This window comes from Polypterus senegalus, chromosome 8, assembly GCF_016835505.1.
Source record: "Polypterus senegalus isolate Bchr_013 chromosome 8, ASM1683550v1, whole genome shotgun sequence".
Classification (NCBI taxonomy): Eukaryota; Metazoa; Chordata; class Cladistia; order Polypteriformes; family Polypteridae; genus Polypterus; species Polypterus senegalus.
This window is the reverse complement of record NC_053161.1, coordinates 89,270,926-89,285,475: the sequence shown is the minus strand read 5'-3', so window position 1 is coordinate 89,285,475 and position 14,550 is coordinate 89,270,926. Positions and strand designations below refer to the sequence as shown.

At 37.7% G+C, this 14,550-nt stretch overlaps 1 protein-coding gene across 13 annotated transcripts in view; it reads left to right on the top strand.

The window, feature by feature from the left end:
- The window catches only part of LOC120534120, a 62,157-nt gene extending 48,899 nt beyond the window's left edge, over nt 1-13,258 (top strand). For 5 of the 13 annotated variants that reach the window (XM_039761418.1, XM_039761417.1, XM_039761412.1 and 2 more), the window contains 3 exons: nt 452-475; nt 11,751-11,764; nt 12,943-13,258. In XM_039761418.1, the coding sequence (XP_039617352.1) occupies nt 452-475; nt 11,751-11,764; nt 12,943-13,082 (178 nt within the window). In that variant the 3' untranslated portion in view covers nt 13,083-13,258. The remainder of the gene's footprint in view (nt 1-451; nt 476-11,750; nt 11,765-12,942) is intronic. The other 8 variants (XM_039761419.1, XM_039761413.1, XM_039761423.1 and 5 more) reach the window with 4 other exon arrangements.
- The last annotated feature ends 1,292 nt before the right edge of the window (nt 13,259-14,550 follow it).

Sequence of the window (14,550 nt, the reverse complement as noted above, 5' to 3'; positions counted from 1 at the left end):
CCTTTTGTCATTTCAGTACAGCAAGTATTTAAGCTTGTGACCTGATCTCACACATACCAATGGCTTGTAATATCAGAATCATTTAATAGTTTGTAGAGGTGACCCTTCTTCTGCTGGGCATTTGTGTTGAGTTGTCTTATCCTTTCGTCTCTCATGATGCTTTTCATACAAATTAGTCCACTGCTTCTGGATACACCACAATTGTGTTATCAGACAATGGCAATAAACAGATAAAAATGAAGTAGAAGGACCTATGTTCTATATTCTATCAAACTAAAGGCAAGTTATTTTTTTTTTTTCAATCATCATTTTTGTTTTTGCCTCATAATTAAGTGCCAGTTTATTGAGATTTTTGTCAGAGTATACCGTGCAATATTTAATATTACCTTCGATTATAAGAATCTTTTTTAATACTAATGGTTAATTGTTGTTTTTCTGTTTTCTGTTTTAGACCAAATAAATTAATGTTGCAAAGGTAAGCATTAAAAGTAAAAATGTAGACTTCCTGAATGGCACTAGATTGCACTAAATTTAAAATTACAGTTTTAGAGGTCCACAGGCTGTCAGAAGATCTGTTAGTGTGACACCTAACTTTTGTTGTGTAAAAGTTAACATGCATCACTGTGTTGACAAGGCTGAGTGAATGGTATCTTTGTGTTTAAGAAACATAACCATGAATGTTTGTTTTAGGGATAGGGTCAGATAATAAGTAGGTCAATTGAGCCTGTAAAAGGGCCTTTTATATGATTATACATTGTGCTATCTGTTTCTGCATTCAAGCTAATGTTCGTAGGACAAATATAAGCATTCTTCAAAATATTTTTATTGTGTTTGAGGTCATAGACTGCATTTCCTCCATTGTATCTATTCCTTCTTTATCAAGACAACCTGAACCATTTGCAGAAGTTTTAAATAGATTAGTTTTTTGCTGAAAGGTAAATCTTAACTGATAATTGGATTTGGGTGTGTTTGACATGTTCTAATGAAAACCTTATTATTCATGCTGGAGTCTGCTTGTCAGTAATTAGTTTCTTACTGAAAATCTTTAAGGAGTATGTAGATTTATTTAAACTAGTCAGATTTAAAATAGACCAGTGCTAAAAAGTCAGACAAAACCATAAGAATAATCAAATTACCAAATCAAAGCAAATAAAAATACTGTATAGAAAAAATGTAATGTGTTTTCTAAGTAAGCATGTGTGGGGGTATTGGCCGGGATAAACGCCCCCTATCTGTCACACATGGTAAAGCAAATTTAATTAATATATTTATTTCCAGTAGAATTTCTAAATAATTTATTCACACATTGTTTAGTTTAAGCTCTATTTGTAGACTGGAAATTATTCAAATGCTGCCACATGGATTGTTACTAAGAATTGTGACCATATAACTCTATATTGTTCTTCTTCTTCTTTCGGCTGCTCCCGTTAGGGGTCGCCATAGCGGATCATGTTCTTCCATATGTTTCTGTCCTCTGCATCTTGTTCTGTTACACCCTGCATGTCATCTCTCACCACATCCATAAACCTTCGCTTAGGCCTTCCTCTTTTCCTCTTACCTGGCAGTTCTATCCTTAGCATCCTTTTCCCAATATACCTAACATCTCTACTCTGTACATTTCCAAACCAACGCAATCTCACCTTTCTGACTTTGTCTCTCATCCGTCCATCTTGAGCTGACCCTCTAATGTACACATTTCTAATCCTATCCATCCTCGTCACACCCAGTGCAAATCTTAGCATCTTTAACTCTGCCACCTCCAGCTCTGTCTCCTGCTTTCTGGTCAGTGCCACCGTCTCCAGCCCTTATAACATATAACATAATGATGTCATCAAGCGTCACTTGTCTGATTTTCTTACAGACTACAAGGTAAATGTAGAAGACGGTATAAATGGCTATTTTCTTTCCCTCCTTTCCCTCCTTTCTCCAATATCCTGATAGTGACCCTACAAATCACTCACTACGCTCATGTGCATTACGCTTGCCCAACCCTGGGTTTGGTTATCCAGATATACAATTTTAATTTTCATGGGAATTGCTACATACTCTTTCGATTCTATGTTGCATCATTTCTCCGTGATCATAAATATACACCCGACCAAATTGTGGTTTCATGGAAATTAAACTTGTTGCAGCTTTAATTGTTGTGGGACCTCAGATTCTCATAGCATATGGTCCATTATTGTGTATATCTATATTTTGAGCATTGAATGATGCAAACGCAAAAAGATTATTGGATTGGATTTCAGTTTCACCCAACAACAAATCTTTTAATACTTGCCTCTTCATTGGGAGGCAACACTACTTTACTTTTCCCTTATGGCAACTTGAATTAGATGATCTACAAGTCTCCAACTTAAACTTTAAAGCCTTACAATATCTACATACTTCTGACATATCACTTATGTCCAAATATTCAATCTCTTTTTGCTGTTCTGTTATTTCACTGAGTAATAATTTCATTTAGCACATTTTTTGTGCTAATGCGATCTTTACTTTCTTTTTTTTTGAGCCTTTTGAATTCCAGTGCTTTCATAATCTCTAACCTGCTTTGCATGTGTATCACGCCAACGATTTTAAACGTCTTTATGAAGTCTTTTATTTCTGATCCTGATTGGACTTACAAGGTTTTCTATACCACTTGGTCTGGGCTGATTATTACTTTCCCTATTTTCAGAATTTCTTCTTTGCTTAGTCGTTAACGTGCCCTCTAGAACATATAACAGTTTTAAGAGCTGGGAGCACATGAAGTGTGTCTGACAAAAGCATTCCAACAACTGAGAGGTTAGATGTCCATGATCTTGTTTTAAATAGTCTGTAAGTAGGGCATGATGTGCAAAGGTGACTGTCTCATGGGCCTTCCTTCCAAAGGTTGTAAAGTCTACTCTCACGGGACATCAAAGTGTCTTTCCGAAATTTCCCAAGATTTTTTTATTGTAATTGAGAGATACAGTATGTGTGTGGGTGAGCATATATTATATATTTGAGTGTTTCTTACATGTCCTATATATTTATAAATAGTCAAGTTTGGGTCTCACAGTTGCACAAGAGACTGGAAGATAACACCAGGTTTCCAAGGAAAGAATAACTTTATTGCTGAGAATGCAGGAACAGTCTGAAGGCTTTATTCAAAACAGAATTTTTTCTTCAGCTCACAAGCACACAGGTTAAAACTCCCTTCTTCAGATGAAAGGAAAACAAAGCTTTCTTCTTCGAGCAGGTTCAGAGGCTCAGAAGCAGTGGCTAGGACAGAAACAGTCTGAAGGAAAGAGGACAGGAGAGTGAGCCAACAGACAGGTCAGTGCTCAGCTTTGAGTGTTCTAAATATCATGTGACAAACATGTTATGCGGTAAGCCTGCATACCTACAGCTGATCCTGCAAAAGGCAAGTTCAGTGTGTGCTTGTATCCCACTGAAATACTAAGAAGGAGTTTTCTGAATGGTAGTTGTGTTACTTAGAAAATGCAGCAGAGCGTCTTTGTGCAGATATCATTGCAGTCAGAGATGGTGAACCAATGGCGATACCAGTCATACTCCGTCACCTCAGCTTTGTTAACAGCCTTGTGAACTAAGTGACATTCAAACCAGGCTCTGCCAGACGAGTAAGTTACTGAGCCACCTAGTAAGCCAGGAGTTTGTATCTTTCTGTCTGTGGAGCTTCTGGAGAGGTGTGTGAACATTCACCAGGGTAAATTTCTGACCCCATAAGTAATAACGGCACAATTCCACAGCCCATTTAGTCACCAGACACTCTTAGTCAGTGATTGAATAATTACGTTCCCTGGAAAGCAATTTCCTGCTTAAATACAGGATGGGATGTTCTTCACCATCAAAAAGTTTAGATAGGACAGCCCCCAAACCAAACGCACTCGATTTCTCTGACAACAAAGTGGTCTTTAAGTCAGAGAAGGACCTTTAACAATCATCAATCTGCCTTTGCGTTTCTGGATGTGGATACACAATCACCTCACCTCCTTGTAGGCATTCCAGATGTGTCTGTCAATCATTACTGAAAATTACCAAATCATCGAGATACGATCCAAGATATTCAGAATGGGGGTGCAAAATCTGATCCATCATACACTGGAAAGTTAAAGGAGCGCCATGAAATCCAAACAACTGCAACTGGAATCCTCAAGAGGTACCTGTCAGTACCCCTTTTTTAGATCCAGCATAGAGATATAGAAGGCTTTATTGAATTTTTCCAAATAATTTGTCAATATGCAGCATCGGATATGTATCAAATGTGGAAATTTTGTTCAAGCATCTAAAATTTATACAAAACTGAATGGAGCCATCTGGCTTGGAGACTAAAATTGTCAAGCTCCACCATTTGCTTTTACTCTAGTGAATTAGGCCCAATTTGAACATCTGCTTCACCTCATTGCGCAACACATTCATTATTGCCTCTGTTATATGATAAGGACACATTTGCACTTTAATACCAGGCTCAGTTACACTTTTATGTTCAGCAAGTTTAGTCAGGCCAGGGGCCTCATGCATAACGCCATGCGTAGAATTCGCACTATAACATGATGTAAGCACAAAAGCCAAAATGTGCTTACGCACAGAAAAATCCAGATGCAGGAATCTGTGCGTTCGCCAACTTCTGCGTTCTTCCGCTAAATAAATCCCGGTCAGCTTGAAATGTAACTCTCGTGCATGCGCCTGCTGTCCCGCCCCAACTCCTCCCAGAATTATGCCTCTTTGAATATGCAAATCAATATAAATAGCCCTTAAGCTCAGCGTTCTGCGAAAAGACAATGGGAAAAGGAAGAGGGAAAATGGAAGAATTTCAGCGAATACCAAGTAGAGGGAAGGAAAAACGTACTATTTGTTGGTTTAAACAGTGGTATAAACAACAAAAGGAAGCTGATAGAGTGACATAGCGTGTCGGAGAAACTCGAAAACAGTTCACAAAGTCGCACAGTGCCTGAAATAAAAAAGAAGCTGTCACTTCTACTTATCAAAGTCGCCGTGAAAAGGCGAGTCGTAGCCCACCATCTGAGTGTCATATGAAAGCTTATTAGGGTACAGAGAAAAAAAAGGCACACAGTGGGGAAAAAGCATGAAATGTCAACTTCAATCTTGAAATTTCCACTTTAATCACGTAGTTTATTTTGTCATTAAAGTAGCACATCATAAACTTCATCTTAAAATCGTTTAATCTACAAGTTTCTCAAATCCCATCGTAACTAAAGTAGCACGTTAAATGCTGTATATGCTCTATGTGTGTGAATCACTATGTACTTCTTAAACTGGCTTTCTCTACCTCCGCCAGGACACAGAATCCATTACATTCGTGATATTACAACTCTCTGAATTACTAAAATACTGAGATGTATATGTAATATCATTTTCATGATGATAGGAGTTAAAGCATGTTATTAAATATGGGTTTCACGGTGCTGCAGTGATTGTGCACGACCTTCGATGAAATAATTTATTGTAGCAGTACTCGGTGATGGCTCTAGGCTCGTGGTGGCCCTGGGCAGAGAAAGAATCGGTGGTCCCTTCGCCCGCCAATGTCAATATGGTATCTTAATCATGGCGGATGGCCAACTCTGTTGCGGACACTGCATAGCCGCCTCGTGCTCATGACACAAGCATTTAACTTTTGTCAAAATTTGCAGCTGTTTTTAGCTGTGTTATTTTCTCTTTCTGTTTTACATTCAATATATATTTGCGTGGCGGCCCCTGGGATTTGGTGGCCCTATGCAGGTGCAAACTGTGCACCTGTACAGGGCCACTCCTGCAGTACTGTCTCTTTCAAACGTACTAACTTCCAATTCCTGTCCTTCCTTTTCTTTCTCCAAGTAACCGATCGCCACATAATCAACTCTGTAATAGATGTTAAGCCATCTGTAAGCTTAGAGCGCCGATTCTTCAAAACTTTTAAGGAACGTTGAAATATCTTCGTAGTACATGTTTAATTATTCTATCCTTCACGTCGTCCCAGTGAAGCATACAGTGCGAGGCAGGAACAACTTTTAATTATTAACATAATAGATTATTTAAATGACGTTAAAGTTTTATCTGTATAAAATAATAAACATATTTTGCTGCATTTCATCTTAAAAATGATATCATCATCATATGTAAATACGCGCTTTATAAGGTGGCTCAGGTTGTGCAATATAATAACTGTAGTGCAAGTTTACAGTGAGGTAATTCTACTTATAAGTACAGATAGTTCTACAAGGAGCAGTTGATGGACTGATTGAGTGCATTTAGAGCTCTTGGGATAAAACTCTTTCTGAACCGCGAGGTCCATACAGGAAAGGTTTGAAGTGTTTGCCGTGTGAGAAACAGTTCAAATAGTAAGCATGGCTGAGGCAGCATGTGATTGATGCTGTATACCGATAATTCTCTTTCCAATCAGCTGCTCTGAGTGGTGCAGTGAGAGTAATATGGAAAAAGATGTTCCGCTGTGGCAAACCCTAACGGGAGCAGCTGAAAGAAGTAAAATAAGGTGCAGTGAGAGAAACAACGCTAAAGCAGCTATGGTATTTGGAATAGTTTGACCATTCCGTGGACCACTATATTGTTACTGGATAATTACAATCCGATGCATTAAACTAATAAACAATATGCGGTTAATTTCAGTGTATGTATAAAACCGCGTCAGGAAAATAAAGGATAACCACACAGGAACAGTAGCACTGCTTTGACGCTGGGTGCCGCCAGTCTGCAAAACCGAGCAGAGAACTTGTGTATGACAGGGTATGAAGTACCGTGGAGATGTGTGTGGCTTTACGCCAAGTTTAGGTTTTATACATCCCGATTTGAATGTGGAAATGTTCTTATGCAACATTTCTGTGCGTATGCACCGTTTATACATGAGGCCCCAGGTAAGGAGGAAAAGACATCAGTGTTCCTTCTGCTCACAGTCAGCAGCTCAACAGTCTGAGTGTCCATTAAGTCATCATTAATAGCAATGTCAGTCTGAGAGGTAGCGGTTAACACCACATTAGGGCCATTCCAATCCTTCCAAAGATTAACATGTAAGATCTTGTATGGTCTATCTCCGGCCCAGTATCCTAACCTTATAATTCACAGGGTTCATCCGTTTTTCTACTACAGCTGGATCGTGCCATTTCGCCAGAAACTTATGTGGGTCAGACAGGATTAAAACAAGTACTCGATTGACTTTTTTGAATTTGCAGAGTTTACTTTTCCTATCATAATTACGTTTCTGCACCTCCTGTTCGTGCTGTTGATACTCCACATCGATTAAGGACAATTTCAAAATTTGTACCTGCAGTGAAATGACTCAATCCATAAAATTCAGACTCTGGGTTTCAGTCTGAAAACTTGTCCATTCTTCTCGAATAATATCCAAGACACCTCATAGACGCCTGCAAAATAGTAATTCAAATGTACTTACACCGGTAGAAACTTGAGGAGACTCATGAAAAGTAAACAAAAGAAAGGGCAACACAGTATGTTGGGTCACCATGAGCCACACACTCAACCGTCTGGTTTAAAGTCTTGTTACATCATTCAGTCAGGCCATTCATCTGAGGATGGTAAACACTGGTGCTCAATTTTTTAATTGGAAAACTCTTACATAGCTGTTTCATTACTCTGGAAATAAAGGGCATACTTGGTCAGTTGAAATTTCACGTGGAATGCCAATATGAGTAAAAATCTCAAATACAGCCTTTGCAACATCCTGCGAGTTAACATTCCACAAGGCAGCCTCTTCGGGATATCTTTTTGTGTAATCATCCAACACAAGTATATACTGATAACCATTCTTACTCTTGTGGACCAACAATGTCCAAGCAACTCTCTCAAAAGGGATGTCCAAAATAGGCATTGGTGAAAGGGGAGGCCTTGTGGGGCCTGGTAGTTGGGGCAGGACTTACAGAACTGCTCCACATCTCTGCCCAAGTTCAGCCATTAAAACTATTTTGAGACTAAATCACTTAATCTTTAACAGCAGCAGCACAAAAACAGCCCCATAGCTGCTCTGCTGTGTCTGGTAAACAATAAATCAAGGCCAAAGTAATTGGTTGTCATCTGCAGAATTAGGCTTACTGAATAACATACTTGTCACATGATGTTCAAAACATTTAAAACTAGGCTCTGACCTGCTCTTCCTCTTCCTCTCCTTGGGCCTTATGTATAAACGTTGTGTACACACAAAAATCTTGTGTAAGAACGTTTCCACGTTCAAATCTCGATGTATAAAACCTAAACTTGGCGTAAAGCCATGCACATTTCCACGGTACCTCATACCCTGTCATACGCAAGATCTCTGCTCGGTTTTGCAGACTGGCAGCACCCAGCATCAAAGCAGTGCTACTGTTCCTGTGTGGTTACTCTTTCTTTCTTAGATGCACATTCCTGACACGGTTTTATAAATACACCGAAACTAACTGCATATTGTTTATTAGTGTAATGCATCTTATTGTAATTAACCTGTAAAAATATAATGGTCCAGGGAATATCCATAGTATTCCAAATACCATAACTGCTTTAGCGTTGTTACTCTTAACTGCACCTTCTTTTTCTGCTTTCAGCTGCTCCCGTTAGGGGTTGCACAGCAGATCATCTTTTTCCATATTACTCTCACTGCACTACTCAGAGTATTTATATCACTGTATCTGACTGAGGAATCACAGCAGCAGCTGATTGGAAAGAGAATTATCAGGATACAGCATCAAGCACACGCTGCCTCAGCGACGGCAAAATGCTTCACAGTCTTTCCTGTACGGACCTTGCGGTTCAGAAACAGTTTCATCCCAAGAACTTTAAACACAGTCAATCAGTCCATCAACTGCTCCTTGTGGAACTGTTTGTACTTATAAGTACAGTTACTTCATTGTAAACTTGCATTTCAGTTATAATATTGCACAACCTGCGCCACTTTATAAAGCGCCTATTTACATATGATGACGATTTCATTTTTAAGATGAAATGCAGCAAAATATGTTGATTATATTATACAGATAAAACTAACTTCATTTAAATGATCTGTATTGTTAATAATTAAACGTGTGAGGACACGGTGCTGCAGTGCTAGCTAGTTCACAGATTGATCCTGATTGATTGTTGTATGCTGGAAGGATAGATGGATAGAATAATTAAACACTTACTACAAAGATATTTCAATATTCCTTAAAAGTTTTGAAGAATTGTCGTTGTAAGCTTACAGATGGCTTAACGTCTATTACAGAGCTGATTGTGTGGCAATTGGGTATTAGTAAAAAGAAAAGTAAGGACAGGAATTAGAGGTTAGTATGTTTGAAAGAGACAGTACCGCCACCGTGTTCCCATGTTTAATAATATGCTTTCATTCCTATCATCAACAAAAGATATCACGTATACATCTCAGTATTTTAATTATTCAGACATCTGTAATATCACGAATGTAATGGATTCTGTATCCTGTCGGAGGAAGAGAAAGCCGGTTTAAGAACCACGTAGTGATTCACACACAGAGCACAAAGAAGATCAAATACAAAACAAAGCATTTAACGTGTTACTTTAGTTACAATGGGATTTGAGAAACTAGTAAATTAATCGATTTTAAGATGAAGTTTATGATGTTCTACTTTAATGAAAAAATAAAATATATGATTAAAGTGGAAATTTCGAGATTAAAGTTGACATTTCCTGCTTTTTTCCCCACTGTGTGCCTATTTTTTTTTCTCTGTACCCTAATAAGCTTTCATACGACACTCAGACGTTGGGCTACGGTTTGCCTTTTCACAGGGACTTTGATATCTGACAACTTCTTTTTTATTTCGGGTACTGTACAACTTTGTGAACTTGAGCTTTCAAGTTTCTCCAACACTCTGTCACTCGATCAACTTCCTTTTGTTGATTATACAACTGTTTAAACCAACAAATAGTAAGTTTTTCCTTGGCTCCACTTGGTATTCGCTGAAATTCTTATATTTTCCCCCGTGCTTTTCCCATTGTCTTTTCACAGAAGGCTGAGCTTAAGGGCTATTTATATTGATTTGCATATTCATAGATGCGTAATTCTGGGAAGAGAGAGGGCGGGACAGGAGATGTGTGCACGAGCGTTACTTTTCACGCTGACCAGGATTTATGTAGCGGAAGAACGCGGAAGTTGGCGAAAGCACAGATTCCTGCATCTGGATTTTTCTGTGCATGAGTACATTTCGGCTTTTGTGCTTACGTCATGTTATAGTGCGAATTCTACGCACAACGTTATGCATGAGGCCCCTGGTCTGCCACAGCGGTGATTCTGAGCCGCTGGTGTTCTTCTAATCTGAAGATGGGACCTATAGCACGAGAATTGCCCATGTCGCGACTCCTATATCATGTGCTTGAGTGCTGAAATAGCTCCTATTTTGAATGAAGTCTTGAGACTGTACCAGCCTTCTCTGTACAATAAAAAGATACCTGCATTTTCCTTGGAAACCTAGACTCACCTTCATGTCTCTTTAAGAAACAGCGATTCTTAAACTGAAAATCACATTTTATTAGAAATTAAGATGTTAGATGTAATTTATTTTTTCATATAAATACAGGTATGAGTATAGAATGAAAATGAGATGTTCCATGAAACTTTCTTTTTCAGCGTGAACTGACGTGGTTTCTAATTTTTTTTCATTTATTGTTAATAAAACTTTGAAGCGCTATAAAACTTGAACAGTACAGTATCCGCACATGACAGAAATACCCACACAAATGTTCAGTGGAGCACTGAGTCAGAATTTTGTTATGTGCATGATGTCCCTCCTACACTCTCGCTGAGCCTCGCCAAGACTGCCCGAGACTGGGAATTTTGCAACAGACTATTTTGGTCTAACAAGAAAGAGACAGCCTGTTGCAGGATTCCCAAGATTTGTTGAAAGTGTAGGAATGCACTTGCAGCACATAATTATCTACAGTGGCCATTTCTGGTTGAAAAAATATTATTGTATAAATGTTTGTCCGGGCCAACAAAAAGTATTCATTATTCTGAAAATATGTATATAGTGACAAAAAACAATGAGAGATCGTAAACAGTTGTTGATCCAGTGGTGATCCCCATATAATTGTTGGCACAAAACAAAATTGATTCAACATCCGTCTTTGAGTTGTCATTCTTCTGGGTTGCGGTTAAAGGAAGAGGGGAGGCGTTAAAAGACAGTGCCAAATGGTGGTATTGCCCTGAAGTTTTCCTCCATGTGCACATGTGTTACTATATATTTATATGTTTGATTGGGATACATTGGTTTAGATATATACATTAGTTTGTATAGATCCATTCTGATATATATGAATTGGTTGAGATACATTAGATTGGATATATACATTGCTTTGAATACATCTGTTAAGATATATACATTGATTGAGATATATATATATCAGTTGAAATACATTGGTTTAGATATATATGTGGGTTTAAATAGAGTGGTTTAGATATATACATTACCTCAGTTTGGATACATCCGTTCATATATTGTACTGTATATATACTGATTGAGATACATCTGTTATAGGTTCAGATATATGCATCAGTTTGAATAGAGCAGTTGGGATTTATGGGCAGTCACAGTGCAACCACCTAAGTTTAGCATCACCGTTTCACTTCATCTCTGCTTCAACATTGTTGTCATTATTGTACATATTTTATACAGGAAGTTTATGCCTGTCATTTGCGTTTTATTATTGTAAGCCATCTTGGTTGTGGGTTCTCGATTCCAAAGCCCTTTTTTGGTTGCATTATTTGAAACACTTGTTGCACCCACCTCACTCACTCCCCCTTCTCTCCCCCATGACAGATTCTTCTCAAAAGGTGAGTTATCAAAAAGCATTGATCGCAGCCTCAGTACGTCCCCATTTTCACTTCACAAAACATGTGTTGATCATTGACCGAAAGCCACACGGTGATTCTGGTATTCCTTTCATTAAAAGGTGTTCTACGTCAGGAAGGATATGAATCCTGTTTGCTAAAAGGAAGAATCTCTTTATAGAGGAAAACAGTGGAGCTGCATTGTTTCTTCTCAATGTTAATCAGTGATCAGGAATCAGAATGATCAGAATATTCCTGCTTCTCAAATAGCTGATGTTTAACTCTTTTTATAGTTAAACTGCCCCCAAAATGCACACACGCACACCCACACACACACACACCTATAGCAAAGCTAGTTATTTGATTATCTTGGATGCAAAAATGTGTATGTTCTGTAAATTAAAGCATGGGGTACAAAACTGTTTTAGACTTTTTGGGTTAAAAGGCTGATTTTAAAATGATCTTTAAACTAGTCCGTGTAGTGATTTAAAAACTGTAGTTGGGTCTTGTAATGATTGTACTTGATAAAGAACTTTGAAATAATGGAATGATAAAAAGAAAATTATAACATAGTTTGAGAGTAATGTGTAATAACTAATGCATTACAATTGTCCACTCTTATTTAAATGAGTGAATTGGGCCTTTTTGTGTCCTGCACAGTAAAGAGTTCTCTTCATTTTGCTATATTTGTCAGCCGGAGGAAAATATCTTAGACATTGAATTAATTTGAGTTCTCCAGGTTGGATCAGCCTCAAAGAGGCTGTAACACATGTAAACTAAAGCTCAGTATGTTTACTTTCAGAGTTCATGGTATTGTATTGCTTTCTGTAGAATGTGTATCCATTTAAAATCTTGTGCTTGATTAAATTTCTAATGCAAAGCAGACAGTCTTTCAAAGATGTCTATCTTGGTGATTACATTTCTATCATGATCTTGCTCAAGAAAATGTTAACCTGCCGATCATATTCCAGAGTATTATTTGTATTATTATTTATTTAATTATTTGTTGGATGGCTTTAGTTTTTTTTTGTTTGCATTTTCAATTTTTTTGCACTTTTTGTATTTTTGTTGGTGATTTTATCTTTGTTTGTGTTTTGCCCTTTGGGGCCACGATAGATCAGAAAAGTTTACAATTATTTTTGGGGAGTTACGTTACTTATACCTTTTTTTGTCTTTTATAGTAGATGTAATTTACCAACTTGCGCCACAAATAATCTTATACATGCAATTGCTGGAGGTGCAGATGAAAATGCTGGCAAGGCTACGTCTGATCCCTATGGATTCGGGAAACGTAAATGATACAATTTCAACAGCAAGTTAAAGACAGAACTACCAGTGATGAAAAATCATCATTCATTGTGGATATTATCCTTGGCTTTGCATCTGCTACTACATGAAGATCAGTTTTGCTCAATGGATAGTACAAGTGCAGCAACAAAAGTGAAGCAAACGGTGTTTATCACAATAGAAGTGACAAATAAAATATCTGCCTAATCAGTTGCAGCATATGTCTCAGTTTTTTCATCTAAATATTTGACATTGTGTAGGAGAATCATAATATAAACTAACTGATCAATCACTAGGAACACCGCATAGAAGAAGACAACTTTATAAAAACAAGCAGTTGTATGGCTTGTGTTGTACATGTTTCTCTGAAAAAGGACCATTTTATACAATTCAGACATTCTTACCCTTTCCCCGTCTTTCTGTGTGTCAGGGAACTGACACTTTTGTTTCCTGCTTACTGGTTCCAGCACCCAGACCTTGTCAGTCTCCAAAAACTCCTAATGTTACTTCAAGATGAAAGTGTACATCAATTCACAAATATCTGACATGGCAGAATGGACAGTTTCTTCTTGCATTGAAGTCTTATTCTCCAGCTATATCTGTTAAACAGTCAAGCAGCTAGTCATAGCTACAGACAAGGTGTTGCATGAAATGCTCATCATTTTGGATCTTCACACTGAGGTTTATTCCACATATACATACTGACAACAGACTCCTTTCATTCCATTAGATCTTATTTCTTCTTACTGCTATTTTGGATTACATGACTTTTCTTTATCACTCAACAGTAATTATTAAATTGTTGGCTCTTTGGCCTTCTTATAAATAATTACTCAACTCATCCATACATGTAGTGAGTCTTCGTTGTTAAGTACCAACACTGTTTCAGGATCCAGGGCCTACCTCAACACCAGTGCTAGAAAGAATGCCAGTCCACTACAGGTAAAGGTACTCAGGTACACACTTATATGCAGAGAAAAATAGGTTAGTTTAGGTTTGCTGGTTTAGCATAACACACATGTTTTTGGGATACTTGAAGAAATGGGAGTTCAATACAATACAATGCAACTTATTTTTTTGCATGGCTCTCTTCACTGAGTGCAGGCACAGCACAGTGAGCATTTCTCAGTTAAAACTACTACATACTAAATACAGAAATGGTACACAAATAGATGCAGATTTTTTTAAAACACACAAAGATCAAGATTTACATAAATGTAAACCAACAATATCGGTCCAATAATTAACTGATGAACTATGGCCAGTTGACAATGGAGGAGATTAAAATAGTAAAAGAACCAGAAGACGGCCTATACAGACATAGGAAGAACTCCTTAAGGTCCACACAGTTGTCTGACCACAACTCCACTTAAAATGTGTGCATTTGTTCCAGAGTTCTGTTTGTAGAGTCCATCTGCCCTGAAGTTTAATGTACAATTACCAAGTAAAACCTGTGTAATTTATTAGAACATCTATTGCAAGATTTTGCACTTCACTAAAAT